Source organism: Pteropus medius, unplaced genomic scaffold (assembly GCF_902729225.1).
Source record: "Pteropus medius unplaced genomic scaffold, Ma_sr-lr_union100, whole genome shotgun sequence".
NCBI classification, from domain to species: Eukaryota; Metazoa; Chordata; class Mammalia; order Chiroptera; family Pteropodidae; genus Pteropus; species Pteropus medius.
This window is the reverse complement of record NW_024351543.1, coordinates 9,194,059-9,221,967: the sequence shown is the minus strand read 5'-3', so window position 1 is coordinate 9,221,967 and position 27,909 is coordinate 9,194,059. Positions and strand designations below refer to the sequence as shown.

Below are 27,909 nucleotides of genomic sequence, written 5' to 3'. Positions count from 1 at the left end.
GAGAATAAGCTTACTTCTTCAGGCATCGGGGCACCACCTTGGTTGTTTTGGAGGGCACAAATAAAGATTAAACTCAAACTCCCTAATCTGGGCTGTTAGAATTATTCCCTGCCTGGCCCCTGGAAGCCATCTGTGCAACTGGTTCCTGACCTGCAAAGGCCAGGTCACTTTGCTTTTGACTCCTTACTGATTCTGTATTTCATCAAAACATTCTGAACTTTTGGACAAGTCATCCCAGCTCTATTGCTTCTGGCAAGTTAACCCCTCTGAACCTGTTTTCTCGTTTGGATAACAGCAGGGTTGCCGGGAGGATGACATGAGTTTAACAGTAAAGTGTTTAGTTTCGTGCCTGCTAGCAGTGTGCTCTTTGTACGCGTTGGGCATCCTATTATCATTAAGGCTGCCTCTTCTCTTGCCTATAACTCTTCCCAGTTTTAACCCATTCGTCAGCTCAAGCCCACCTGGTCCCTCGCATGTACTGTCAGGGGTAGCTCCCCGACCCCCTCCCTTACCAGCGATTTCAGAACCAGCTCAGATGTAAAAGACCGAGCATCTGTTTTTGAGTTTATCTGTTTGGTTGCACGGAAACCGCCAATGTATCGAGATAAAGAAAAGGAATAAGTGCTGCACATTGGCCAGTCTCGAATCCTCGAAAAAGGCAAAATGTTAATGAGGGAAAGTGGGATCCACGCTCCCCGTGCACCATCAAGTGCGTTGCCTCGCGGTTCCATGCGCGGGCGCTTCGCTCCTTCCTCCCGCGCGGCTTTGGGAGGACGAAACCGCCACGGGGCGATCCCAGCGTACCTGCCCTCCTTCCCGAAGTCTAGCCACCCGAAGTAATCTCGGCCCGCTGGGTGAGGAGTGCCCCGCCCCCTTCCCGTAGCGCCCAGCTGCTGTGAGAGCCGAGCCGGATCCTTTCCAGGGATTTCGAACCCCCGCCCCAGGCGCGCCGGAAGGGACTTCCACCTGGGCGCCCTGGGCCTCGCGTCCCCGGCGGGTCCCTGCGCGGGGCGGAGCTGGCCCGGCTGGGAGCTCGCTCCGCCCCGCCGTAAACTGACCGTGTGGCAGCCGGGCGGGGGCCTGGGAAGGGAGAGAGAAGGGGAGGAGAAAGGGGAGAAGAAAGTGGAGCCTGGCGGGCCGGAGGGAGGAAGGGAAGGGGCGGAGGCGAAGTGCAGAGTGTGCCGGCGCGCGGGGGAGACTCGGCGCGAGGCGCGTCCCGGAGCTCAAGTTGCGGCGGCAGCTGGGAGCCGGCCTTTCCCCTGCGCAGAGCCGCCCGCCGGGGCCGTCCAGAGCGGCGACACCCCTAGCGTCCCGGCCGGCGATCGGGACAGCGGCGGCCCCAGGACTCGGCTGCGAGCGCTGCGGGAGGGATGGTGGCGGCCGGGCGCGGGCCAGAGCAGCCGCCACCGCCTCCCGCCCGACCCCGGGCGCCGCGAGCCCCGACTGCGCGCCGGGGATGAGGCTGCGGGCCCCAGCCCTCGGTCCCCGCGTTCCAGCCTGGGACGCACGTTCCCGCAGAGTCCGTCTCTCGCGCCACCGCTGAGGTCGGGCGCCCCACCATGCCGCGGGCCCCGGCGCCCCTGTACGCCTGCCTCCTCGGGCTTTGCGCGTTCCTGCCCGGGCTCCCAGGTAAGCCCGGCTGCCCGCTGTGCAGAGAGAAACTTTGTCGCACACGGAGCCGTCCGCAGGCGTCTCCGAGGGGCCTGGGCGGGAGGCGGTGTCTCAGGGTGGAAAGCGTCTTCCGAGCACCCCCGGGTGGGTGAGCCTCTGGGGTTCGACCCGGTGGGGGCTTTGGAACTGCGTGCGCCACTCCACGCGCAGCCCCGCGGGGCTGTAGTCGGCCGCCAGTCCCCTCCGGGCTGAGGAGGAGCCTTCCCTTCCTGTGTAAACAGCCTTGCCCGTCCCCTGACCCAGCCCGCGGGCGCCCGCGCCCAGTGCGCGGGGAGGGCCGCCACTGGCCCTGCGTTGGGGCCGGGTCTTTGCACTCCCTGGCACAAAGCGGCCCTTGCGGCCGGCGGTAGGCGCTAGTGATGCTGCTGGTGCCCTGGTCCCCGCGTGACGAAGGGCAGTTGGAGGTTCGAGACCCGGAGTCTTCTCTGGAGCCAAAGTGGGGGGCCACGGCTACCCCGGAGGGCTACTCCTGCAACCTGCTGGTGGCTCAGGGCCCCAGAGCGAACTCTAGAGTTTCACTGCGCCCAGGCCGACTGCCGTCCTTAAAAGATGTAATGCCCCTGCTTCCTCCTCAAGTCACCACAAACCCGAAGGGAGACCCAAGTTTCAAACCGCAGTCCCGTCTGGGACTTCCGAATCTGAGCCCCGCTGTCTGGATCTCTCCCGCGATACGAACGCTCCGTATCGCACACTCCTCAAACTCTGGAGGATTCTGGAGCAGAGGGCAGAGGAGAGGAGAGGAGACGTGTGTGTCTGTGTGTGCGCAGTTGATTGCATTAGCGCGACACTGCCGTGGGCTGGCAGCTGTGTGAAAAGCCCTGTTACCTGCTTTAAGTTTTCGGAGTTGGGAGAGGGCTGGATGTGGCAATTCCGCGGCCTCGTTGGAAGGGTGCTCAGTTTGACGACGGGGCCGCCCGACAGATGAGCTACCTCCACTCCCTCCAAAAAAAAGAGCAGGAAAACTCAAACTTTGTTTTTCCCGTAGGAAATAAATTGTGCATCGGGATGCTCCATTCACTTTCAAGCCGAGGTACTGGGTTGCTCTTGTGAACTAACTAAGTGCCATCTGCCGAGGGAAGGCAGGACTGTCTCCCCTATGGTGTCTCATTTACATAAAAGCAGTGGAAGTTTAAGTCTGAGAGCGGAGGAGGGGTCTGAGCAAACAAAATGTTTCCTTCAGGCTCTAATTCGAATTTAATACTGTAGCTAGGTTTCTTTCAAGGGAAACTAATCACTACAGAGCTGGGAATATATCAGTGGTTTCCAAACACCCATCTTTGCAACCAGTGCCCATCACTTGATATTTTGAAGGGCCCCCCAGGGAAATGCAAAGAGGAGATGTAGCCTCTGTCACACACAGGAGTGTATTTTTGGCAACCAGTCCCCTCCTTCGCAAGGACACTCCTTTAATTTGAAGTCATCTTTTTTATTTTTCGTGGGATACTTATTTTCTTTTAATGATTTGAAGTGGTAGCAGGGGATAGTTTTTCATTTTTGGCAAAATAAAAAATTTGGCAATCCGATATAAATTTTCCCTTTTTCTGTTTGTTCTTAATATTCTGTGAAATCCAAAAATTAGGAACTGCTAAAAGAGATGACTAAGTTCTCTTACAGCTTGACATTCTGTGATTCTCATAAAAGCTCAAATATTTTCAGTTGCAAAGATTTTTTTCAATACATTTTCCATTTGCATTGTGATTTCTGTTTTTCAAAGTTAGTATAGATCCTCACAATGATCTCCATTTTGTGGGCGGGCCCAAGAGGGCGAAGTGACTTGTCCACCCTTCTTGTCAACGGACCTCAAGGCTTTTTGGTCCAGTGTCCTTTGTCCTGTATGACACAGCTTCGGTAGAGAAAAAGCATTGAGCCATGGTGAAATATTTCCAAACCCTCAGGGTTCTCTTTTCTTCTGATGTTGCCTTATTGCTCAGCCAGTCCCCTGTGGATGAGCAGAATGGTGATACAGCAAGCCCATCAGCTGGTCTTCAGACTTGGTCACCTCTTTCTTATGCCCTGTTGCTTCTCAAGGTTAGAAGGGGCTTATTCACAACATGAGTGAATTCTCTTAGTTTCCCAGTGGTCCTCAGACAACTTTAAACATAGTTTGAAACAGTTGTTCTTTTCTTTTCCTGCCCTTTTTTTTCTTGAAGCCCTGCAGGTACTTTCTCGGGAGTTTTTCTGTCTTGCTACTAGGAACATGATTTGAAAGAAAAACCTTCACTACCCAGTGAAAGAAAGAAATGACCTGCAGAGCCATGCCTGCTTGGGTGTCCCTAGACCATTAGCCAAGTTGTCTGTCAGTTGCTATCACCACACTTTCTGTGCTTAATTCAGCAGGAAACAGACTTTTAATTTAAGGGGGCTCATTTCAAACAAGTTTGTGACGGGTCCCTGGGTTATCTCATTATGCCGTGGCCAAGAGCCTCTGGACAGGACTCTGAAACTGGTCTTCCCACAGAACCAAGGAAGGGTTTCTCTGGGGTGAGGCTCTTGCTCTAAGGAGGGGGAAGCATGGTATTAATCCTACTATAGGACTGGAGTCCTGTTTGCTATCATAGTATTTTTTGTTTTTAATGTTCTTTTAGTGATACCCTGCATATTAGAATGCTCTAAATCTTAAGAGCCCTTTAGTCTATTTAGTGGACTCCTGTTGGCAGCACTCTCCCCGCTGACCTCCACCACATTTTCCATGGTCTTTGATGGATGGGGCTGTTGGAATTAGGCTGTGGGTTTGCAGCTCTCTTCAGGTAACCAGGCATAGGTTTAGAAATGACGGAACAATGAAATGTAACCTGGGGCTTGGTTTGTGGACTGCTGTTTACCCTGGGTATTTACATTTTGGCTCCATCATCCTTGAATTAGGGGGCTTTTTATAAAGGGGATTGAGGCAGAAGAGGGCAGGGTCTAATTAGCTCTAATTAGTATTCCTCTCCTGCTTGTTCTCCATGCTTATTTAGCTACTGAGGCAACAGAGAATTAAAATATCTAAGTAGTTGGCAAAAGGCCCTTTGTGCCTGCCTGCCCTGGTAACTACTTTTTCTTCTTCAGCTGGTTCATGGAAATATTCTGAGAAGTTTTAATGATATCGGCAATGTGAGACAATTACACAGTACTTAAATAATAGTGTCCTTTCACGTGGCAGTATGCAGCTGGGTTAATGGGATAGGGTCTCTTTTCACAGGTATTTTCATGTGGCTGGGGCTGAGGGCTTTGAAAAGCCCCAGCTATGGTTTGTTTTCTTTCTTTCCAGCTGGAATGAGATTAATGACCTTTATAAATGTAAAGGAACACTAACTAACTATAGGCATCCATTTACTTGTGAGGCTGCTTCTTTCGTTGAATGTAGAGTTTGATTCCTGGGCCACACAGTGAAAAGTTTGCTCCAAGACAGGCCTTGACACATCCACAGTGGCAGGTGTTTGGAGGGGTGCTGTAGTGTGGGTGCCCTCTCACTGGATTTTCTCCCTCAACTCCACCCGAGTTTTTCAGAGACAGTTGCTTGTCTCTTGTAGAGCTGAGGCTTTTACTTATTCTCGACTCTCATTCAGAGTGATCCTGTTAAGGCTCAAATCTGATCATGTCACTCTGCTTAAAACCCTCCAATTGCTTCTAAAAGTCATGACAGTGTCCTGCCAGGTTCTCCATAAACTTTCCCTCCTCTTACTCTCCAATTTCTCCGACTTTGTTTTTCTTACCACTTCCCCTCACACACTTCCCTCCAGCAACTGGACTCTCCTTGCAGTTTCTAGCACGCCTCCCGTGCTGCTGCGGGCCCTTCCCTCTACCTGTAGTACTCTATTCCCTGCTTCTGCATGTCTGGCTTCCTCTGCCACCTGCCTTTTCTGTCCTTTCCTACTCAGCCAAGTTTCCCCCGGACACTCTCAACTAAAGCTGCAACCTCTGCCCTACCTTCTTCCTACCTCCTTTCCTGCCTTGATTTTTCTCCTTAGCACTCATCACCATCTAATGTACTTACTTACTTTGTGTATTGCCCTTCTCCCCAAATGAATGTCTCCCTCAACCAGGATCTGAGCTCCCTGAGACAGGGAGATTTGTTGGTTTATTCATCTTTGTGCCTAGAATGGTGTTTAGGATCATATTCATATTCGTTGAATGACTAGATGAACATAAGTCTTGTGTGTGTATGTGTGTGCGTGTGGTTTGTCCCATCCTCACCTCCTTGCTGCCTCCTACAACTAGCTTTGAGGTCAGGGACTTTAAGAAGAAACATTCTCAGGAAAAGAGAACCCACTTGAATGTGTCGAGATTTTTCTGAGCTAGACTCTATGAGAGAGACCATTTAGTCCACCCCCTGAATTGTTTTCATGAAAATGCTGAGGCCGAAAGGTTAAGTGACTTGCCCAAGGTCGTGTAGCCGGTCAGTGACAGAGCAAGTACTTGAATCTTTTATGCCCAGAGTATCCTCTCCTCATCCCATAATTCCAGCTCCAATGTCCCTTCCTCTGTGAAGGCTTCTCTGCATCCTTTCAGGTGGAGGAGAACGGGCCTCTCCTTCCCTTGGCTCGTAGTGCATTCTGTTTGACTGGGGCTGGAGGGGCCTGCCTCACCTGCTACACGGCAAATTGCCCAGGTCTTAATTACCTTTAGGTGTCTGATACCAACCACCCTGGTTGGTACTTAGTTGACTTTTCTCCACCTCACCTTTATGGTTTCAATGGCATAAAAACAAACAAATAAAACAAAGCAAAACAAAAAAACCAAACTTTTAAAAATTGTAAACAGTTTTAGATTTACAGAAAAATTGAGACTATAGTACAGATGCCATATTCCCACTTCCAGTTTTGCCTATTATTAACATCTTATGTTGGTATGGTTACAATTAATAAACCACATTGACATGTTATTATTACTAAAGACCATATTTTATTCAGATTTCCTTAGTTTTTACCTAATGTCTTTTTTTCCGTTCTAAGATCCTATCAAGGGTACCACATTACACTGAGTCGTCAAGTATCCTTAGGATCCTCTTGGCCGTGACATTTTCTGTCTTTCCTTGATTTTGATGACCTTGACAGTTTTGAGGAGATATTTTGTAGACTGTCCCTCTACTTAGATTTGTCTGATGTTTTTCCTCTTGATTAGGGTAGAGTTATGGGTTTTTGGAGGAAGATCATAGAAGTAATCAATTGCCTTTTTAAAAATTAATTTTAAAGTAGGTAATATATAATTTTTAAAAAGCATTAGTGAGAAAGTTCATCCATTATTGCCCATCAGTCCAGGATATTGCCCTGATACCGCCCCCCCACCCCCTGCACAGATTGTCCCTGGTAAGTTTCTTATGTGTCCACAGTGTTTTCTATAAATATATCACAGATATCCCTCCCCCATTCTTATTGAAAGGTGGTTCTAAACTATAGCACTAAACTACACTGTTCTGCACATTGCCTTTTATTTTTAACTTAGCAGTATATCAGGGTGCACTTCATATCAGTATACAGGGAGCATGCACATTCTTTTTTAAAAGCTGCATGCTATTCCATTATATGAATTGATGTTTTAAAAAACAAGTCATCAAATATTAGGGGGTAGGGGGAGAGTGAAGTGGGTAAAGGTATCAAATATATGGTAGCTGAAGGAAACTGGACTTTGGGTGGTAAACACACAATAGAATATACAGATGTCAAACTATAATGTACACCTGAAAATTATATAATTGTATTAACCAGTATCACCCCAATAAACTTAATTTAAAAAGAAAAAAGTCGTATCTGTAAAGCTGACATTGTTGGGTGTTCTGGAGAAGTCTGATGTTCAGAAAAGCCGTCTAAGATGTGACCCGACTGAGATCCTTCCTATTTACATTTCATGGTAACAGCTTTAGACCAACGACTATTTAGTTGCCTGATTCTGTACTGGAAGTAATTTACCTATTGTGTGACAACCGGCAAACGTGGTTCATGGGAAGAAACACTCTAGTACCTTACCACCTTTATTTCACTTTTCAATAAGAATAATGAAATGTTTTTATTTTCTGTTATCTTAAAAACAATGACTAAAATGTAATTCAGAACTGTATTTTTCTAGCCTGGCTTGGCACTCGTATCATGAAGGCGATGGCACAGACATTAACAGTTCCAAATATCATGATTTATTCATTGTTCATGTGCTTCCTTGAGTGGGTGTACACCCTCTATACCCATTATGCTTTTCCCACCATCCCAAATGAATGTCTTCTCTCTCCTTGCCAGTAGAGCCATATCGGCTCAGTTCTCCCTTCTGTTATTACCCACCTGAATGTTTTGGATCGGGAAATTTCAACTTCTGGATATGTCTTTCAGGAGATGTTGTCTGACCTTGGACACGTAGGGTGGACAGAAGTGGGGAGAGGCAGAATGGAGGAAGTTGAGCCCTATTGTAGGAATCTTTGGAGGGCCTGGCTTGAACTGCATGGGGCTGGAGGGGGAAGGCAGGAAGGGTTGGATTGAGAGAAACATTTCATACACCTTGACAGAGTGATCGGCTACACATGGTGGGTGCCTGCATATGATTGATGAAAAGATGGGTGAGTCAATGAGTTTCGGAAGGAGAACATATTTTTAGATTATGGTTTGCAGTAAACCCCCAGCTTCAGAGTCATTAAGGGCTACAGGAAGTTGAATTGGGAATAGTCACCATGCAAATAGCAACTAAGAAAAGATTCGTGGTCATCTGGACTGCCAACGCCTATTTCCATGACCTAGACACAACACTCGTGACATTTGTGAACTCCAGCCGTTTAGCTTTTTATTCATTGCTTCCTTCCTTTCGAAATGCTATTGGTGCCGAGTGAGTCATCTAGCCAAATCCAAACTCTCTGAAATATTAATAGGTGGAGAGAGGAGAGATGCCAAAGGCAGTAACTCTGGCACTATGACACATGTCACCACACAGCCAATGCCACTGGTCCCTGGTATGCTTATCTGCTACCTAGTACCTGGCAGGCTGTGACCTCCCAGGGAAGAGGGCCTGGGTCATTCATCTCTGTATCTCTAGCATCCTCTACCCTAGTGCTTGGCATGCTTAGTGCCAGTTTTCTTGAATTTGAATTTGTCCAAGCAGCAACCTAGTTTTAGAGTTTATTGTACTTTGAGTATGATAAACTACTTTACTATTGCATATGAATGTGTACTAATAAATAGAAACAGTTAGCAATGTAGTCTGATGAATATTTTACAGTTGTTCAGTATGTTTTTATACCAGATGTCTGCCACATCCTTTGAGCCTCTTCAGTGTTATGTCCAAGGTCTTTTAGGTTGGCAAAGCGCAAGACTAGAGCCCAGTTTGATCTGGGCCAGAACTGAGAGCTCTTATTGCCCTGAGCCCAAGACCCCCCCACCCAAGTTCCCAGAGCTCAGTGAAGAGGCCCTGCTAATTTGAAAGTGGTATTTGTGAATTTATGTGGATTTGAGCAGAAATGTAAATGAGACATCCAACCTCAAGTTCCTTTCTGACTGAAGGCCTGTTGGAGGTCTCCAGAGGCCCCTGGAGCTCACTGGTCAGGTGGCCCTGAGTCTGGGATGGTGTGGGGACCACCACCTGATTTGGGCACTTGCTGGCCAGCACCCCTTCTGACCTCTTTCTTGTAGACTGGGCTCCTTGTTTAAAGTCACTTACTTTCATTTTCCTCCTCTTCTATAAAATGAAATGACTCGACTAGCTCATCTTAAAACATTTTTAGCTCCCAGGTTCTGTAGTTTCATGCTTTTACGGAAGTGATTTTATACATCAAAGCAAACGATACACCACAAGGGCTGAGTTTGTATTTGAGGAGGTTGAGGAGAGTGGGAGGAAAGTCACGTTCATTCTAGATCTGATTTTTCCTCCTTAGATAATGTTTTCTGACAGGTAAGGGGATTTGACAGAAAAATGGAACTGGCTTTTTAAAATTCTTTTTATGTATGCACTCTCTTTTTTAAAGGCCTAAGTGCCTATTTAAAAGTAACTACAAAGCAGGAGACAGAAAGGCTCAACTTCTGGGTGAGCTGGATTCTAAGACTTTCTTGGTCAGTGTTTAGCCCTGGGATGGGCTCTTCCTGCCTAAATGAAGTTAGGCCCAGTGGTTGGTCCCAGCTCGTTTCTCCTGAAAAATGTGTTCTGAGTCCAGCATTGTACCCAGAGTCCTGCTGCAGGCCTGGCAGTGAGATGGTGTCTGGGTAATGCCTGCACTGGGTCCCCCAGCTCTGTGGGTGGGAGGCAGGGATCCCACCCAACAGGGTGATGGCTGGTGGGAATGAGGGCCCCAGGAGTCTCTAGCTGGTGAAAACTTGTTCATATCCTCAAAGCCACCACCCTTCCTTTCTCCCCAGCAGCTAAGGTCCTGTCAGTTTTTCCTCCCTTCTATTCCATCTACCATTCTTATCTCTCTAGTGCCCCTTGGGGTGATACAGTGTAGTTTCCTGTGTCACCCAGTTTCTGTGGGTTTTTATTGCTAATGACGAAGGAAAAGCAGGGAATTAAAATGAGCAATTAAAGAAGTGTTAGAGTTTCAAAATGCCTCACAGTAAATGCTATGGCGTTTAGCGGAGATAGAGAACAAGCTCCATCCACCTCCCAATGTTTTCTCCTCCACTCTCCCTTTTTTTATCTTTTTGACGTTTTTTTCCCCTTTCAAGGTCTGAGTCCTTCTTTCTAGGACTGGTGGCCCTCTGTTTTCCTTATTCCATCCATCCAGTGTGCCTCTAGGCAACAACCAGGAGAGACCAGTGAGTCTGTTAGTGTTGTGGGGGACCAAACAGTCATTTTCATTCAGAGAAAATCAACAAGTTCTGCTCTTAGTCAAAACAAGTCTGTGCTAATGTTTCGAAGAGGAAGGAAAAGAAAGGGGTTAAGTTTCACCAAGGGTACCTGTGCCGCTAGTGGAATAGGGTACAGGTGGGTAGGAGGTGGGAATGTGGGGTGGGGTCGGGGGAGGAGAGGGAACAATGGATTTAACATTTACAGTACTGTAGAGCCTGCCTCAAGAGACCCCCTCCCCAGATTAATGGGAGGGGGGACTGGCCTGCCATTTGTTTGAGATAAGTACCTTTTACAACAATAAAAAAATTTCCTTCTAATCATAGTTTCTGATTTTTTTAAAAGTCGAAGATGGGTTTTGAATTTGATCAAATGTGTCTTCATTACCTACAGAGGTGATGACACGGTTTTTCTTATTTGACCTGCTAGTAGATTTTTGAATTAATGGATTTTCTTGATCTTAATCCAGCATTGTATTCCTGGGCTACATTCTTTTTCTAAGGGCTGTGCTGACTTCTTTCAGTACATTGCTGATTCAGTGCGATAGTACCTGATTTAGGGTTTTCTTTTCTTATGCCTGCAGGAGACCAATCTATTCTTTTTTCTAGCCTTTTCTGTGTTGTTGTTGTTATTATTTTTTTGTCATTTTGGCTGGACTAAGTGTAAAGGAGCCTTGTTCCGCCTCAGTGAGGGAGAGCCTGCTCTATTAGGGAAGGGAGTGGAAATCCAAATGGATCCAGCAGAAGAAACAGGAGTTGTTAACACAAGTGTGCCATGCTCGGTGGGTGCTTAAAAAACCATCAGTGTTTAGTTTCGGCCCATGAGCCTTAACCTGCAATTAGCACTGAGGCCTGTACCCTTCAGCCTTACTGAAGCCCCCTATTAAAAAAGGAAGTGAGTCCTCCCCCCACTCCATTCAAAGGCCTCATTAATAAGGTTTATGGCCAGGAACTAATTGGTGCATCTTTATCTTGCTTTGAAGGTCTTAACATATGCACTCGTGGAAGTGCCACCTCTTGTGAAGAATGTCTGCTAATCCACCCCAAATGTGCCTGGTGCTCCAAAGAGGTATGTGGGCGGGGGAGGGGAGGAAGAAGAAGGAATGCCGTGGGGGTGGGGGGTGGGCTACAACTCAGCACACAAGTTGACTGTACAGAAAATGTATACAGATTCTGCAAGCTGCCTCATCCTCTTTTTTCCAGAGCGATGAGAAAAGCAACATTTTTATAACATGATAGGTTAAATTGGGTTTCTAGATAGTGGTGAAAGTTTTAATCCTGTTTTAGAGAAACAAGGCCTTCCTTCCCTTTTGTGGGGAAACCCCTTTATGACAGTTTTCTGCTATTTAGTCAGAGACCTGAGCTTGTGAAGTGAGTTTGTTGCATAACAATTCAAAACATGCCTGGGTGGGTGGCCTGTTGGTGGATGCTGGTCATCTTAGTGTGGTTTATTTGAGGATGAAGATCAGGAACTGGCCTTTATGGAATAATTTTATTTAAAAATAATGGCTGCTTTTCTTCAAGACCTATAGGAAGGACTGTAAGTTTGGGGTGGTGGTAGGCAGATTGCTAGCATTAAACCAATACAAGTATCAAGCTCGGTGGGCTAATTGGGGAAGGATTAATTTTTAAACTTCCCGTCTTGAAGGAAATTTCTGGGTCAATTTTCTAAACTGTCATTAGATCCATGGGGCATGAACTGTTCTTACACTAGCACACCATTAAGGTTGTTTTTGAAAGAACCCAAACTTGCCGTTTTGGACTGGCTCAACTTCTGCAAATCAGTGCGTGGTGCTTGTCAGGAGGACCAAGGGATGGCCCCTGGAGGCCAGTTTTCTTTGCCGTGATCCAGCCTCAGAAGACTAGGGAGTTCTTTAGCCTACGATGGCTAAAAATGATCATGGAGACACCCCTACTAGATATCACACATTTTGTACATAGTACATCTAACCTTCACAACAGCTGTCAGGTGGGTGATAATATACCTGTTTTTGATGAAAAGTCAAGGCTCAGAGAGGTAAAGTGACTGTTTCCAGGCTTCACGGTGTTCCAGAGCTAGGGTTTGAGTCTGGCTTCTTGGACTTCTGAGCCTGAGCCCTTTCATCTAGGCTACAGTGCCTCTTACATACGACTGCTCTGGAATTTCTTCTACTAGAGTAAGACTATGACACAAGGACTCCGAGAGGAATCTTCCCAGTATGTAAACCCTTCACTGATTTGTGCTGAATTAATGCCTTTATTATAAATGTTCTTTAAAACCTTTCACTGGTTCCCTATGACCTGCAGGACAAACCCAAGTTCCTCGGCCCCTGCTTGCCCCTCACCATCGTCCCTTGCCCCCCGTCCCCCGTACTTGAGCCGGAAGGGACTACCTGACGACTCCCAGAGAGCCCTGACCCATGAACCCCTCCTGGCTTTCCCCTCCTTCTCCTGAGCAACTCCTTGCCTTCCAGTTCTCAGCAATCAGTTCAAGCCTCATTTAGTCTATGAAGACTTTCATGGTTTTCCCCCAGACACATCTGTCCATCTGTCTATCCACCCATCTATCTATTTGTCTGTACATGTGTCCATCCACTTCATGTGAGAATGTAAGTTCTTTCCACCAGAATGTTAGGGCAGGAGTTTTATCTGTATTCTTCACTGCTGTATCCCCGGCACTCAGAATGGTGCCTGGCATATAGGAGTTGCTCGGTAAACATTGATTGAAAGAGTTTGTTGGATGACTCTTTATTGCACGTCTGCATACGCAGGCCATGACCACTTCCTTGTCCCCTCATACTCTGTATTCTTTAAATAGCAATTATAACCTCTTACTCTGTTCATTCATTTTCATGCCTGTAACCAACTAAATCATCATCTCCTCGAGAACCTAAACTCTGTCTTATTCATCCTGGTATCTCTAGATCTAGCCAAGAATCTGGCAGAAAGTCCTATTTGATAAAAGAAGCCTGCTAAAAAGTCATGGAGTTAAAAAACTGAAGTCGAAATCCCAGTTTTGCCATGATTTACTCTCGGTTTCTTAATATGTAAAACGAATAAGACAATTCCCACCCTCCAGAGTTATTGAGTATAAAATGAGATGGGTGCATGAAAGGGCGCATGGATAGGACTCCTAATTAACTGAGCCTCCTGAATGACTGAATGAGAGTCATCCAGCAGACCGCTGTTGTCATCGCTGAGTATTTCCTAGTGAAATGTGGACGAGCAGTGGGATCTGGATACCAGGATCAGTGGTCTGCTTTAGGTTTCTTCCTTTCTTGCATGAGTACTTCCGCGAGCCTGATGTCCTGATGTTGACAATGAATGACAGTGTTTCGAGGAGCATATCATTGTCCCAGCCCACATCCGGGTTCCCTCTCTAGCCTTCTGTGCTTAGACGGAGCCCCATTCTTGGCTGAAGAACTTCCTATGATACCTGCACTGGAATGCAACTTCCCATCCTCACTGAGAGTTAACTTTCCGCAGGGTCTGAGTGTGTTTCAGGGAGCTGGGTCTGGAGAGTTCCAGAATGGCTTTGATCAACTCCTGCCCCTTAGCAGGACAGAGTACGTGTGGCTGAGTACCTTCCTAACCTTACATCCCGGGACATCATCTGCCAAGAGCATACGATGTGTCTGTATATTGAGGGTTCGGACCAAGTGGACAGCCACGGAGGGCCAGGTCCCTAACCAGTGAGTTCTTGTGGATTCTGATCTGTGGGCGCTTCGTCGCCGCATACCACCATGGATTAATCCTAGCACACATTCCACTGGGGCTCCCCTGCTCTAGATCCCACAATAACTTCCTTATTTCACTTGAGTGGGAGGTGGGGACTCCTTACATTTAGCACCTTTTGTAACCTAATTCCACCTCCTCTAATCAGTCTGTCCTCCCATTACTTATTTCCCACACGTATTGAGTTTGGGTCAGCCGGCATCTTCGTTGTGTCCCGCCCAGCACCACGTGCTGCTTCTCCCTACCCATGCCTGCTGAACGGCCCCATGAACCTTGCTCCCTCCTCTCCGTTTTCTAACTGTAGTTTACCTGGCGGTTTCAGACACCCTCTGGCTTCAAGACCAGAGTGCCAGACTCTCCCATACTTTGAGATGAGGATGTGTAAGGGACTGCCTGCCATCACCTGTCTGCACTGCGCACCTCAGCCCGTCCTTTGTCCTTTGTGACTCTCATCCTCAGGCTTTTCTAAACAGCCTTGGCCTCTGATTCTCGGCCAGCTTGGACACGTAGGGTGCTGTATGTGCTGCACAGCACAAAACAGCAAACTCAGGCAGCTCGTTGTCTGTTTTGTTCATTTTTTAAAGTGGAAATTTGCTCTAAGATAGTAAGTTTCACAACTCAGCTAGCTGTAAAGAGGAATGTGCAGGGAAGAATGTGTATGGATTCTTTTACGGCAAGGCCTTGGGGCAGCCTATATTATTTCCACCCACATTTTCCTGTCTAAAAGCCAGTCACATCACTATGCCTAAGTGCAATGAGAACTGAGAGACTTAATCTAGCTGTGTGCCCAGGAAGAAAGGGAGGGTGAGTTTTGTGGACTAGCAGCTTGTGCTGGCAGCAGAGAGGCCAGTGTGCCTTGCAAGAGGACAGTGGTTGAGGAGAAGTGGGCAGTGCTGAGCAACCTGTGTTCCCTGTGGGACAGAAAGCAGGGCTGGTGGGAGCAGGAGGAGGCAAAGGCAGGCCAGGAAATTGTGCTTAGGGCTGCATTAGTGGGGAGGCTGTAGGGTATGAAAGTGAATTGCCTTGACTCCATGTGGCTATGGGCAGTACAGGCTGCTAAGAAGCTGAAAGGAGAAGACCAGGTAGACAGGGCTGTCCTGTGGAAGCCAAAATCTCTCAGGGAGAATAGGAAGGTCTGTGGCATTTTGGATGGGTGGAAATAGGGCCAGGCATGGAAGAAGACTAGGGAAGCCTAGGCTAAGTTGAAGGGTCTTTGCCTTGGAGGTGGACGTGGAGAAGTGGGAATGAAGGGGTCAGTAGGACAGGAGGCAGGAATGTGAGGAAGGAGATAAATTAGAGGCTAAGAAGCGAGATGGGCCAACCCGACCTTCTGGGAAATTGTGGTGGCAGGGAAAGTAGAGGAGACATTACCTATATTTTCCTTTGAGCTGGGAAGAAATTAAAAAAAAAAAAAGAGCATTTACTCCAGCTCACAATACAATACGGATTCCCTGAGAGGACATCTTTTGTGGTCATGAAAAGAATAATCTTGGCCTATTGTAGATGCTTTTATCCAATGCATTAAGTGACTAAAAGCTGACAGAAGGATCTCTCTGTCCCCAGGCAGGAAGTACACGTGGTAGTGTGTGGCTGGTGCACAGATTTAGGGTTGCATCACTTACCTTCTCTCCTTCCTCCCCTCTCCCCAAATTCACGAGGACTCTGCCAAGCCAGAGCTGCAGCCTCGGCAGGTTACAGGGCCTAACTCAGCCATATCCCAGGAGAAAGGCCAGCCTTGGAGGGCAGCCAGCTCCCCACCTGTGCCCTCTTCTATGCCAGGCTTCCTGCCTATTTACCAGTTTGCATCTTCCTTCCAGAGATTGGGCCTGTCTGCCTCCTTTCCTACTTGGGTTCCTCTTCTCCTGGGGCCTGCAGTTTCAAACAAACAAAAATTTGTCTTTCCCTCAAGACAACCACTCACATCATTTTAGTTTTAGCCTTTAGCAACAGCAGTAAGGCTTGTCCACAGATAACGTAATGACGGGGGTGGCATAGGCAGACAAACTTGCGCTGGCGGAGATGCCTGACTGCTGTGCTGAGAGCCAGCTGAGCTCTGGCCTTCCCTGCAGGGAAAGAGATTTTGATGAACAAAGTGTGCAGGAATTAGGTGTTACAACGTTAAAACAAACAGCCTCATTATATCCTCGGCAATAAGGGATGGAGGGAGTAGAGAGGGGCAGGTTATAGAGAAAGTGCAAACGCCAGTGTTGCAACAAATTAAAAGGATCTAAATTTGGAACACCTCCCTTTTTTATATTATTACCACATAGTAACTAAAAGCCATAAAAGATGTGTCCAAGTTCCTGTTCTCATTCTGTTGCTTCTCTTGGTAACTTGCCTGCAATGCAGTTACCCTTTATGAGTCCTTTGGACGGTTGATGACTGTGTTTCTGGAGACTGTGGACAAATGCTTCCTTCACGAACTGAAACTCTTCCAGTGTGGAGCACCAGAAGCATAGCACACAGTTGAGCTGTGCCCCATCAGAAGCCCATCCTGAAGCTAGTTTTCATTTTTCCATGTTGAGATACAAGTTCCCTCCCTTTCCATACCCATTTTTATGCATCAAGAGGACATTGATCCTCCAAGTTTGATAGGTGTCAGGAAAATCTCTGCATTTGGACCAGCAAGGAAATATAGTTGATCCTTGATCAGCACGGGGTTAGGGGTGCCAATCTCACTCACAGTCAAAACTCCGCATATAACTTTTAACTCCCCCAAAACTTAACTACTAATACCCCACTGTTGACTGGAAGCCTTAGCAATAACATAGTCAGTTAACATATATTTTATATGTTATATGTAATATATGCTGTATTCTTACAATAAAGTAAGCTAGAAAGTAGAAAATGTTATTAAGAAAATCATAAGGAAGAGAAAAAATATATATAGTATTTATTGAAAAAAAAATCCACGCATAAGTGGACCTGTGCAGTTCAAACCTGTGTTGTTTGAGAGTCAATTGTACTAAATTCAGAGGGATGGAATCTGTGGACATAGAGTTAGTTTCCTGCCGTGAAATTCAGCAGTGGCCTTGGCTGAGCTGGGAGGCAGATGATACAAGGAACACTGAACTTGGGTCCAAGAAGCTGAGGCCAGATGAATTTATACTTCTCAGGTGAACTTAGGCATGAATTCAGGCATATGGGCCTCTGATTCCTCACCCACAGAATGGAGGGGCTGGCACCAGATGATACATCCAAGGTCTCTTCCCCTTAGAACTTGCTATATTCCAATACCTGGCAGAGGTTTGGGTGTCAGGTGTCTGGAATCTGAAGGCTCTTAGCACATCAGATGTCAGGATGTCATTCATGTCAGGAGGATTCTCTCAATTATAAGTCTTCCTTTTCTCCAAGGGGTTGTAGTTTGGGGCAACTGCACTCATTGAATTTGGAGCTTGGAAATGTAAGTATTGAGACATTGTCTTTATAATATTTGTTTATCTGGAAGGTCATAATCATCACAATATATGCTCCTGGTCTCTGTGGTTTTGGTTTCTTCTCTTTAAATATGCGTATGTCTTTTTTTTTTTTTTTTTTTTAATTAAAATACCTAGAAGGAAGCTCAGGGGAATAGAGGAGAAGTTCTTGGGCTTGTGAAGTTAACACCTCCTTTGGGGTCTGCAGCACTCTGTCCTTTTGGGGGGCAGTGAAACCTATGGCTAGAAATTAGCCATGGCTACTTTCAGATTCCATGTCAGGGACCTTAGACTATTGTGGGGATCCAACTATTGAGGTAACTGCCTTACTCTTAAAAGGTTCTTTAGACCTGCCATGGCCCAGAGGTGCCTCAACTAGTCTCTTTGAGGTCCTAAAGCTCTGGAACGATGACAAGATTTGATATATAGGTAAAAATGTCTCAAAGGCTGTCAAGCACATCAATAAAATCATTGCACCTGTCCCAAGTAGCAAGAAACTGAATTTTATGAAATAGGATTTTGACAAACTGATGCTAGGGATGAATGGCACGGAGACTAAATCTAAATTTGGTGTACACGCCATAATAGGGTGTCCCTATGCTGTCTATAAGGCTGAAGATGCTGAGAAGGGGGCTTCCTGAACTGTCACACTGCTGACTTGATTGGCACTTCTGAAGTCATCCTGTAAGTTGCAGTTTTAATGTGGTCGGTGGTAGTTCTCACACCGGCAACTCGGTGACAATGCAGAAGTTCGTGGTCCTCCCTGCTGATGCAGCAGACTTCAGGGAAGCCATGTCTGTTGGAGCTGAGGTTTAGCACAAGCTGGAGGAATGGTATTAAGAAGAAATAGGGAAAGCTGCTACCAATGAGGGGAATGAAGAGGGCTTTGCTCCTAACATCCTAGAGATTAAGTAAGCCTCGGAGCTTCTAAAGCATGCAATTGTGAAAGCCAGCTACACAAATAAGATTGTAATTGACACAGATGTGGCTGCCTCTGAGTTCTTCAGGTCTGGGAGGTATGACTTGGACTTTAAGTCTCCTGATGACCCCAGCAGGTACATCTTTCCTGACTAGCAAGTGACCCTGTACATGTCCTCCATTAAGGACTGGTAGTGCTCTTAAAAATCCCTTCAAGCAGGATGACCATGAAGGTCCAGGCAATAGGGAATGATCTCGAGGACTAACCCAAAAGCAAATGGCTGAGGCTGTGGATGAGTCATGTAACTGCCTTCTGCCTAGAGCAAAGCAGATTGGCTCTGTGACCTAGTCTCTTCCAGAGTGTAAGCTGTTCCAGACCAGCGGGAGGGGTGTCAGGCGTTCCCATCACTCTGGGTAGGCTGAAGATGCTTTCCTTGCTGACCTGGTGGTAGGCATCCACATTGGATTGTTCCAGACAGGTATACCTCAGCAATCAGAATTGGATCAAAGATGATTAGCTCCTCAGAATTTGGAGGAGCTGTCAGCAAGGCCCGGGGTGTCGGCAAGAAGTTCAGAAATTCCCTAGCCAAGTAAGCTCTGAGCAGGCAAGCCCCTGAGCCCTTCCAACTCTAGACAGTTAATGAGACCTCTGCTTCAGACATCTCAGGACAGCAGACTGACACCTGCAGGGCCCTTAGCACATTTACTCTGCTTTCCCTTATCCCTGTGCTTTTTTACTTCTTTTTTAGAGTTGCTTCATCAGAGCCAAACTTGACCACTTGGAAAATTTCCAGTTATGGAAACTCGAGCTTTGAAATCTTGTATAATTTTAAGGATAATCATTTTAAGCTAGAATAATCTTGGTTCTCACCTTGTTTCACAAGCATCTGTGGAGCCACTTAAATTTACAATGCAGTCTCTGAGGTTTTAACAAGCAAGATCTTCAAGGGTTCAGTACACAAAATTAAAAAAAAAAAATCAGTCATAAAAATACACACACACACGCACACACACACACAACTATCACAGAGGCCCAGAACAACACATCTGATTTTACTTATTTAAAAATACTACAGAGTCTTCTTGAGTTCGTGGTCTTTTGTCTTGCAAAGACTCTAACAGATATCGTCTAGTCTTGAGGCATCCTTGACCATGATGAAGAGCGAGTCTCTCTGTGTTTGTGCCTCTGCCAGCAGTCTGGCTTCTAACACAGTGGTCAAGGGACACCTGATCATCCAGGGCTTCCTGACAAATTGTTGCAAGGGGCAGAGGCAGGTCAGTGTCCTAACTCCTCCAGGCCTTATGAGGATTATCCAGTATAGCATGGGCATCCAACCAGCTAGAGGAGGTGGACTTAGTTTTCACAGCCATAAATGAAAGGGTGCTCAGAAAGAATCCTGGATTTGCTTTGCCATTGAAAAATTCCATTACTGGGAAATGGTCAATATTTACAGGCACCATATTTTAAAACAAAGTATATTATTTCAAAGCTAATGGCCCACTTAGGCCGTGTCATCCCGATGCCTAGCCTTCTCCTCAATTCAACTTAAGAAAAGAAATATTTTTCTTATCAATGTGACTTTATTGTTCAAACAACAATAAAGATAAAAAGAAAAAATATCATGTTAGTCCCTCTACCCTAATACCTCAACTATCTTCATTTTAAAGTTTTTCTTATGAATCCTAATGCAGATGCAATTATATTTTCTGATTTTTTTTTCTTAGTATGAATGTTTTGATTTCTACTTAGCCTTCAAAATGATTCATAATGGCTATGTCATTTTTTGAGATGATATACTGTATTTTTCTTATGGGTTAGAGATCTATGTATACAAGTTTATAAGATTATGCTATTCTAAATAATGCTAGAGTATATATCTTTTTATAGTGTTTCCTCTTTCTTTGATTATTTTATTGGGGTAAATTCCTATGAGTAGACCTCTAGGCCAAAGGGCACAATGCACATTGTGACATTGTTCTCCAGAACAGTTCTGCATTGTCCAGTGCCTGCAAAGTAGACGAGTGAACAGCTCAAAAGTTAATCACCTGAGTGTTGACTACTTGGCCACTTATATAGTATCTTTCAAAAAATTTTAATTATGCAACTTTTGACCATTTCAATTACTTTCTTCTGCTAACTAAGTAGACTTTTTTTTTTTAAAGGAACATTTTGACCATTGAAATAACCATAAAATGAAATGTTTTTATTATGCATTTACAGTTTACCAATGCTTTCATATCCAGACCCTCAATCCTCTTAATACTCAGTGGGGCATTTGGGATATGGATTATTATTTTCTCCATTTTCAGACAATGAAAATGGAACATAGCAGGTTCAAGGTCAACCAAATGGTGATGGTTCTACAACCTGAAGTATTCTGGAGAGATACCCTGACTGCTTCCTGCTCTCCTCCTCTGTTTCTGCACCTAGGACTTCGGCAGCCCGCGGTCAGTCATCTCCCGGTGTGACTTGAGGGCAAACCTGGTCAGAAATGGCTGTGAAGGCGAGTTTGAGAGCCCGGCCAGCAGCACCCAGGTCCTGCGGAGCCTTCCTCTCAGCAGCAAGGGCTCCGGCTCTGCCGGCTCAGATGTCATTCAGATGACACCACAGGAGATCGCTGTGGACCTGCGGCCCGGTGAGTGCCCTTGAGAAAGGCAGGATATGTTAATAATAGGAAAATGAGCCAGGGCAGGCTGAGGGCAAGAGCTGGGGAGGGTGATGGTGAGGCATGACTCAGACTGCAGGAAGCAGAGTACAGGGCCCCTGTGGGTGGATGGGACATCTTTGCAATTTTTAAAATTATGGTAAAATATATGTAACAGAAAATTGACCATTTTAGCCATTTTTAACTGTATAGTTCAGTGGCATTAAATACACTCACAGTGTTGTGCTATCAGCACCAAAATCCATTTTCAGAACTTGTTGCATCTTCTCAGACTCAAACTCTATACTCATTGAACAATGACTCCTCATCACCTCTTCCCCGCAGCCCGTGGCAAGTACCGTTCCTCTTTCTGTCTCTATGAGTTTGACTGCTCCAGATACCTCAGCTAAGCAGGCTCATACATGTTTGTCCTTTTGTGTCTTGCTTATTTCACTCAGTGTAATGTCTTCAAGGTTCACCCATATTGTAGCATATGTCAAAATTTTCTTTTTAAGGCTGGATAAGATCCCATTGTATATATACATACCACATTTTGTTTATTCATTCATCCATCAATGGACACGGGTTGTTTCTGCCTTTTAGCTACTGTGAATAATGTTACTGCTTTTTTATGGGAGGATGTAGGTAACGCAGGTTTCTCAGGGAAAGTACTACTTCCAAGAAAACGTACTTTTTCCTGTCAGCACATTCCGTTGAGTCAGTGGCATTTTGAAGGGAATTTTAGAGTAATTTTGTTTTATGACCCTGGAGACCGTGTGAGCCCTAGAGTTGATTGTTGTATAAGGAAACTAACAGATTTTGCACACTTGCTATGTGCTAAATATTTTACTTACCCTAAGATAGCTAATATATCAGAATCCTTGGATGTCAAAAGGTATGGATATGTATGTGGCTAGATTAGGAAGTATCACATTGTTGAGAGAAGGCAGCTTTTTTTCTAATTCTGTTGATTAGTAGCCTTTTCTTCTATTCCATTGTCTAGGAAGCTATTGGCGATCACTGTTTCTGGATGGTTTATATAGATTTCAGGGCGTCTTGCCACAGTAAAAAGACCACGCACATGGTTGGCTATCCTGGCTCTGGCTCTCCCTAACTCAGAGGGCCTGGGCAAGTTACCCCCACTCTTTGCATCTCAAGGTCTTCATTACCTTCGTTCCTCACAGCCATGGTCAGAGGCCTAAATGAACCTTCTTGTATAAATGCACTTTAAAAAGTTAAAGTTATTATTCAAAGAGTAACAGCCAGAGATGCAGATTCTGGGATCAGCCAGATCTAGATTTGAACAGGGATTCTCAGCGTCTCAGAAATGGATTTAGTGTGGCGCTGCTCGCAGGAAATAATCAGGACTTCTTGTTTTCGTTAGAAAGAGCTCTGAGTCATCATATATTTGAGAAATGTTTTGTCTATTGAATTATCTTGGAAATAAGAAACAAAAAAAGGTGTAAGTGGCCCTGCTGGATAGAGAGGCACGAACTGTTGGAAGGCCCCGGGATTACTGCTGGGTTTTGTTGAAGTTGCTGTTTTTATAAATCATCTCACTGTAAGTGACATTTAGCCTTTTTGTTTGGTGAGACACCAAATTAGGAGAGAAGGAAGGGAGCCCTTACAAAGCCATGTGAGTAGGTAGAAAAGAGTCAGCTGAGCCTTTATGTGGGCAGACATTTGATAATGTCCTCTAGGAGAAAATAACTTGTCTTCTTATATGCAGACAGGCACAGGGTCAAGGGCTTTGACCTAAAAGGGGATGCAAGAGTTGTGGTAGACTGTTGGGATATTGGAACATTCATAAGAATGGTTATGAACTATCGTGAATGTGTATCTTCCTTTTTATCATAATAAAAAAATGACAGTAACTTAAAGGAGATTATTGAAAAATCATCCACTTTAGCACAATATTATTTTTCATTTTTGCTAGATCCTCTATCTTTATTCATGATTCATATTTTCATGTACTTATGTATTTATAATTGTGTATAGTTTTCACTTAATAATCTTTGAAAACAAAGACCAAAATTCACACCTCCAAAACAGCTTACAGTTTCAGAGTCATCATTGAGGGAGGTTTTTATATTTTTGGAACTTTTCATCCATAATTGCTCTCAGGGTTGGAGGTTACACAAAGCCAGAGATGTCAGAATTTTAATTCCAGATTTTAAAATCAGAATTAAAGTGTGACTATAAGGTAAAGAAACTGTTGTTTTGTTTGACTTATCAACTGGCTTTTAAAGCAGTGCCCCAAAAGGAGTTAAAGATGTAATTTGAGTGAAGGCAGCCTCCTTGGGCAAAGTTCTCTTGGCATTAAATTTACACACAATACTTATTTATGTATAAAGCTCAGTGTATGCTCAATTAAAGAAAAAAGAAATCGGTCGTATTTGGTATAGTCACATCTGCCACTAAGCATTATGATACAGTTTTTAGTATTGGAAATAAAATAAATGTTATCCTGTGTTTATACAAAATCACGATGAGGGTGCAGGGTACAGCTCTGGTCCTGTGGAAGGTGTAGTGATGGAGAGCCCCTTTCTGGGAAGTCAGGGTGATGGAGGGGCTGGCTGCCCTGTGAAGACACACCCAAACTATGAAGATGTTTTAGTCATAGAGATGAAGACTCGGAGGAGATCTGATGGAAATATGAATTTCTAAAGGTCTAGTACCTTGTGAATGTGTTTCTCAAATATGGAAGTACTTGAAGCCAATGATGCCTCTTAAAATTTTGAAAATGTTAACATTTAAAAGGAAGTACAAGCAAACCCCAGGTATTTATTTATTTGGGGGAAGGAGAAAATGTTATGTTGCAGTTAACAACATTTTGAGTTTACCAAGTACATCACTTACCTCAAAGTAATGATCTCTGCCTCTGGTGAAGGAGTTTAGCTCTGTAGTGATTGGTTTTTCCATTATTGTGTTTTTAAAAATGCTTTTGTGTCTCCTTCTTTGTCCTTCTCCCCATTACCTCATAATAGATACTTGTTGAATGAAATGTAACACTTTACCAGCCTCATACCAGACCAGCCAAAGACAAGCCTCAGCATGAGAGAGACTTCACCAAGGCAAAGTTATCGTTCCAGGATAAGCCTGGAAAAAAAAGAAAAAGAAACATCTCCTTGTACTTTAAGCAGGATTTTTTTGTTTTTTATTTTCTTTTTAATTGAGATATAATTTACGTACCCTAAAATTGACCATTTTAATGTGTGCAATTCAGTGGTTTATAGTGTATTTGCTAAGTTGTGCAACCGTCAGCACTAATTCCAGAACATTGTCATCATTCCAGAGGGAAACACTGTCCCCATTAGCCGTCACTCCTTATCCTCAACCTCCCCACCACAGTCAGTCTCGGACAACCACTAATCTCTTTTTTATCCCTATAGTTTTGCTTATTCTGGATATTTCATTTCAGTTATGTAATATGTGGCCTTTTATGTTTGGCTTCTTTCACTTAGCAAAATGTTTTAAAGATTCATCCATGTCATAGCACATATCAGGAATTCATTCCTTTTTATGGCCAGATAATATTCCATTGTATATATATAGATATACCACATTTTAATCGATGACCGGGCCGTTCTCCACTTTGGGGCAATTATGGCTAATGCTGCTATGAGCATTCAAGTACAAGTTTTTGTGTGGACATGTGTTTTCAATAATCTTGAGTATATATCTAGGAGTGGTATTGCTGGGTCATGTGGTAATTCTGTGTTTAACTTTATGAGGAACTGCCAGACTTTAAGCAGGATTTTGTATAAACACAGGATCATGTTTTCCATTTTGTTTCCAATCCTGAAAATGTCAGGATAACAAGCTTTAAAAAAAAAAAGCCTTAACAAAGGACATAAAATCCTTAAGAAAGGACATAAACTTTAGAATAAAGTTTACTGAAATGGTAAAAAATTAGAGGTGGAGCCTTAGAAAGTGTTTACTTAAGTCATTATGTGCCCCAATCTCTTCGCCTCTCAAAAAATGACCCCTGAGTGATGGCTTTTTAAAAATTTTAAACTTTTTATTTTGAAATAATTTTAGATTCACAAGAAGTTACAAAAATAATAGAGTTCCCATGTACCCTTCTCAGCTTTTCCCAATGATAACATGTTACATAACCAGAGTATGTTATCAAAGCCAGAAGTTGACACTGGTACTATGCTTACAGCTGGACTACAGGTGGCTTTTGATGTGGGTTTCCTGCCAGCCCTATTTATGCTGCTTGGAGGTGCCAGTTACCCGTTAGAGGTGTTGCTTCTGCCACCCGTACTGACAATGCATACACTTGATGATGGGTGGATAAGAGATTTGCTGCAGACTAAATGTTTATGTTCCCTAACATTCACAAGTTGAAATCCTAACCCCCAATGTGATGATATTAGGGAGTGGAGCCTTTGAGAGGTGATTAGGTCAGGAGGGTAGAGTCCTTATAAATGAGGTTAGTACTATAATTAAAACAAAACAAAACAAAAAAACCCAGAGGGCTTTCTCGCTCCTTCTGCTTTGTGAGGACACAGCAAGAAGTCGACATTCTGTAACCTGGAAGATGGCCCCCACCAGAACCTGACCATGCTGGCACCCTGATCTTGGATTTCAGCCTTCACAACTATGAGATATAATTTCTCTTGCTTATAAGCCACCCAATTCATGGTACTTGTTACAGCAGCCCCAACTGTTTAAGACAGGGTTATTTTCAAGGAAACTAGGACTGTTGAGCCCTAATGCTGGGCACAGACACTGTGGAGGCCAACCATGGTTCCGTCTGTCAAGAGTAAGGATTCTGAAGTGGGGAGTAGGGTACGGTCTAGCGTAGAGGCTTCGTTCTAGGCCAGTGAGGTGATTCTTTGGTTTTGGGTCTGGATTTAATTCTGGGATTCTATTACCTTCTGCTGCTGAGAACTAGATGATAGTTTTCTGAGGTGTGCACTAGGGCCCTAATTCCCTGTTCAGCTGCAGTCCTGTTGTAAAATAGCTAATTTTCATGTTTTCCTTCTTTCTTTCAATGTCTAGCCCAGAAGGATGATGCTGGGGAATCGAAAGCCGCTTACATTGTTTGGGGGATGGCAACAGTTTTTATGTGTTGAAGGACTACTGTGTCTTAACATTCGAACTAAAATCGATCTTAAAAAAACTAGAAGTTCCTTCTGGAATTCTCTACTTTTACTCTCTTGTAATGTTTGTCATCTGATATATTTCCCTAAGGAAAAGCTAATTTTTTACTTTTTATTGAAGGGAGGGCAGAGAGCAGAAAGCTTTAAAAAAATCCATTTCAGGTGGAATGCTAGTTGATACTTGATTACGGTGGGAGAACCTCTACTTATGAACTGAACAGTGGCAGGGATTCTGTGCAAAATACAGTTGGAGCTGGGTGCTTTGGAAATAGGAAAAGCCAGAAGGACATGAGAAGGGGCGGCTTGCAGGAGTAGCTTCATCCTCACAGGTGTGAGGTGATCAGCTTTTGTTTTCGAGTTTGCTTTATCCTATTTATCTGATCCTGCTGCTGGTCCTGATTATGTAGAGTGGCCGCAGAGAGAAGGCATGTAGCTACAGGGGCAGATGAACTTGTAGGGGTCCTACATGGAGAGAAAGGAAGAGGTCATCTGGGCCAGGATGGTGTCACCATAGACAGGCACAGACCAAGCACCCATAGTGAAGGTGAGAAGGTCTTTGCACCCTGTTGGACACAGGGGAGGTGGCGACTCTTTTAAAGTCTCAGGTGATGGAGGGCTGGGTACCTGGATGTTTTGATGGAGTGTGACTAAGTGTGCGTGGTCCCAAATGTGTCCCCAAAGATGGAAAACGTGGCCCAGACCTTCTCCAAGCAGAGTGCACCTCTCATGCAGCAACGGCTTCACCTTCAGTCCGCTAACCTTGGAGGCCACCCTTGTGGAGGAGTTGGTGCTCTGTAGCCTAACTCCCACACTGAGCACGGGTCCAGGAATGTCAGACCCTCCAAAATCTGCTGACAGAACATTCCATTATTGCCAAGGCTCACTGAGAAGCTTGTAGCATTTAAAATCAGGCATAGTTGAGGTAGTAGCAATAAATCCTCATTCTAAACATTCATGCTGTTCCTCTTTTTCTCATACCCCTCCCTTTCTGGAAAACTGGAAAAATATTTCTTTTTAACATTGACAGCTTCCCGATCGCATGCATGCACACATCTTCTTAGTGATTGATTTCTCTTAGAATGGAATGCCAAAAGATTCTCACTTCAGGATAGACACCCACTTAGTGTACAAAGAGACCTCTAGATCACATCTTATTTCCCTCTTTGCCTCCATGTCTGGAAAATTTTGAGTTAAATTTAATGCCTAAGGGCGTAGCCTTTCTCACTCAAGTTTCTGGCAGGATTTTCTCTCTCTCTCTCTTCTTATCCCCAAAGGAAATTGCTTTAACAGTTGATGCTTGGGGGAATTGAGGCTGAAGTTTCCTTGCGGGGAAGCATTTGTATGGTGTTTACATATATTGTCTCCTTTAATCTCCGCAATAATTAACATCCTCTCTAATTTACTGATCCAGAAACTGAGCAACCAGTTGAAAGGAGCCTGAGGTCTCTGAGTCTTTGGTGACAAGATTTCCAACCCGGCTCCCCCTCTCCACTTCCTTCCCGTGGGCGGCTCTCTGAAGCCAGGCCAGCTTTCTGTTTCCTGGTCCTAAAGTGCCCATCTGTTAATTATTCATAATCCACAAAGAGGTGGAAGTAGATTCTGGATAAAAGAGGGTGCAACTGTAACTTTGGGGGTGGGGAAAAGGGCACAAGTGACAGAAAATGCAGGAGACCCAGCAAAAAGTTCATGGGATTGGACAGAG

The 27,909-nt window shown here is 44.8% G+C and overlaps 1 protein-coding gene and 1 pseudogene across 2 annotated transcripts in view; both read left to right on the top strand.

Moving 5' to 3' along the window:
• Positions 1 to 1,115: 1,115 nt before the first annotated feature.
• Positions 1,116 to 27,909, top strand: part of ITGB5 (integrin subunit beta 5) — a 106,536-nt gene continuing 79,742 nt past the window's right edge. Inside the window, exons 1-3 of one of the 2 annotated variants that reach the window (XM_039843237.1) lie at positions 1,116 to 1,629; positions 11,387 to 11,472; positions 20,883 to 21,087. In XM_039843237.1, coding sequence (XP_039699171.1) covers positions 1,560 to 1,629; positions 11,387 to 11,472; positions 20,883 to 21,087 — 361 coding nt within the window. In that variant the 5' untranslated portion in view covers positions 1,116 to 1,559. The remainder of the gene's footprint in view (positions 1,630 to 11,386; positions 11,473 to 20,882; positions 21,088 to 27,909) is intronic. The other variant, XM_039843235.1, reaches the window with a different exon arrangement.
• On the top strand, positions 16,992 to 19,156 carry LOC120586725 (alpha-enolase-like; annotated as a pseudogene).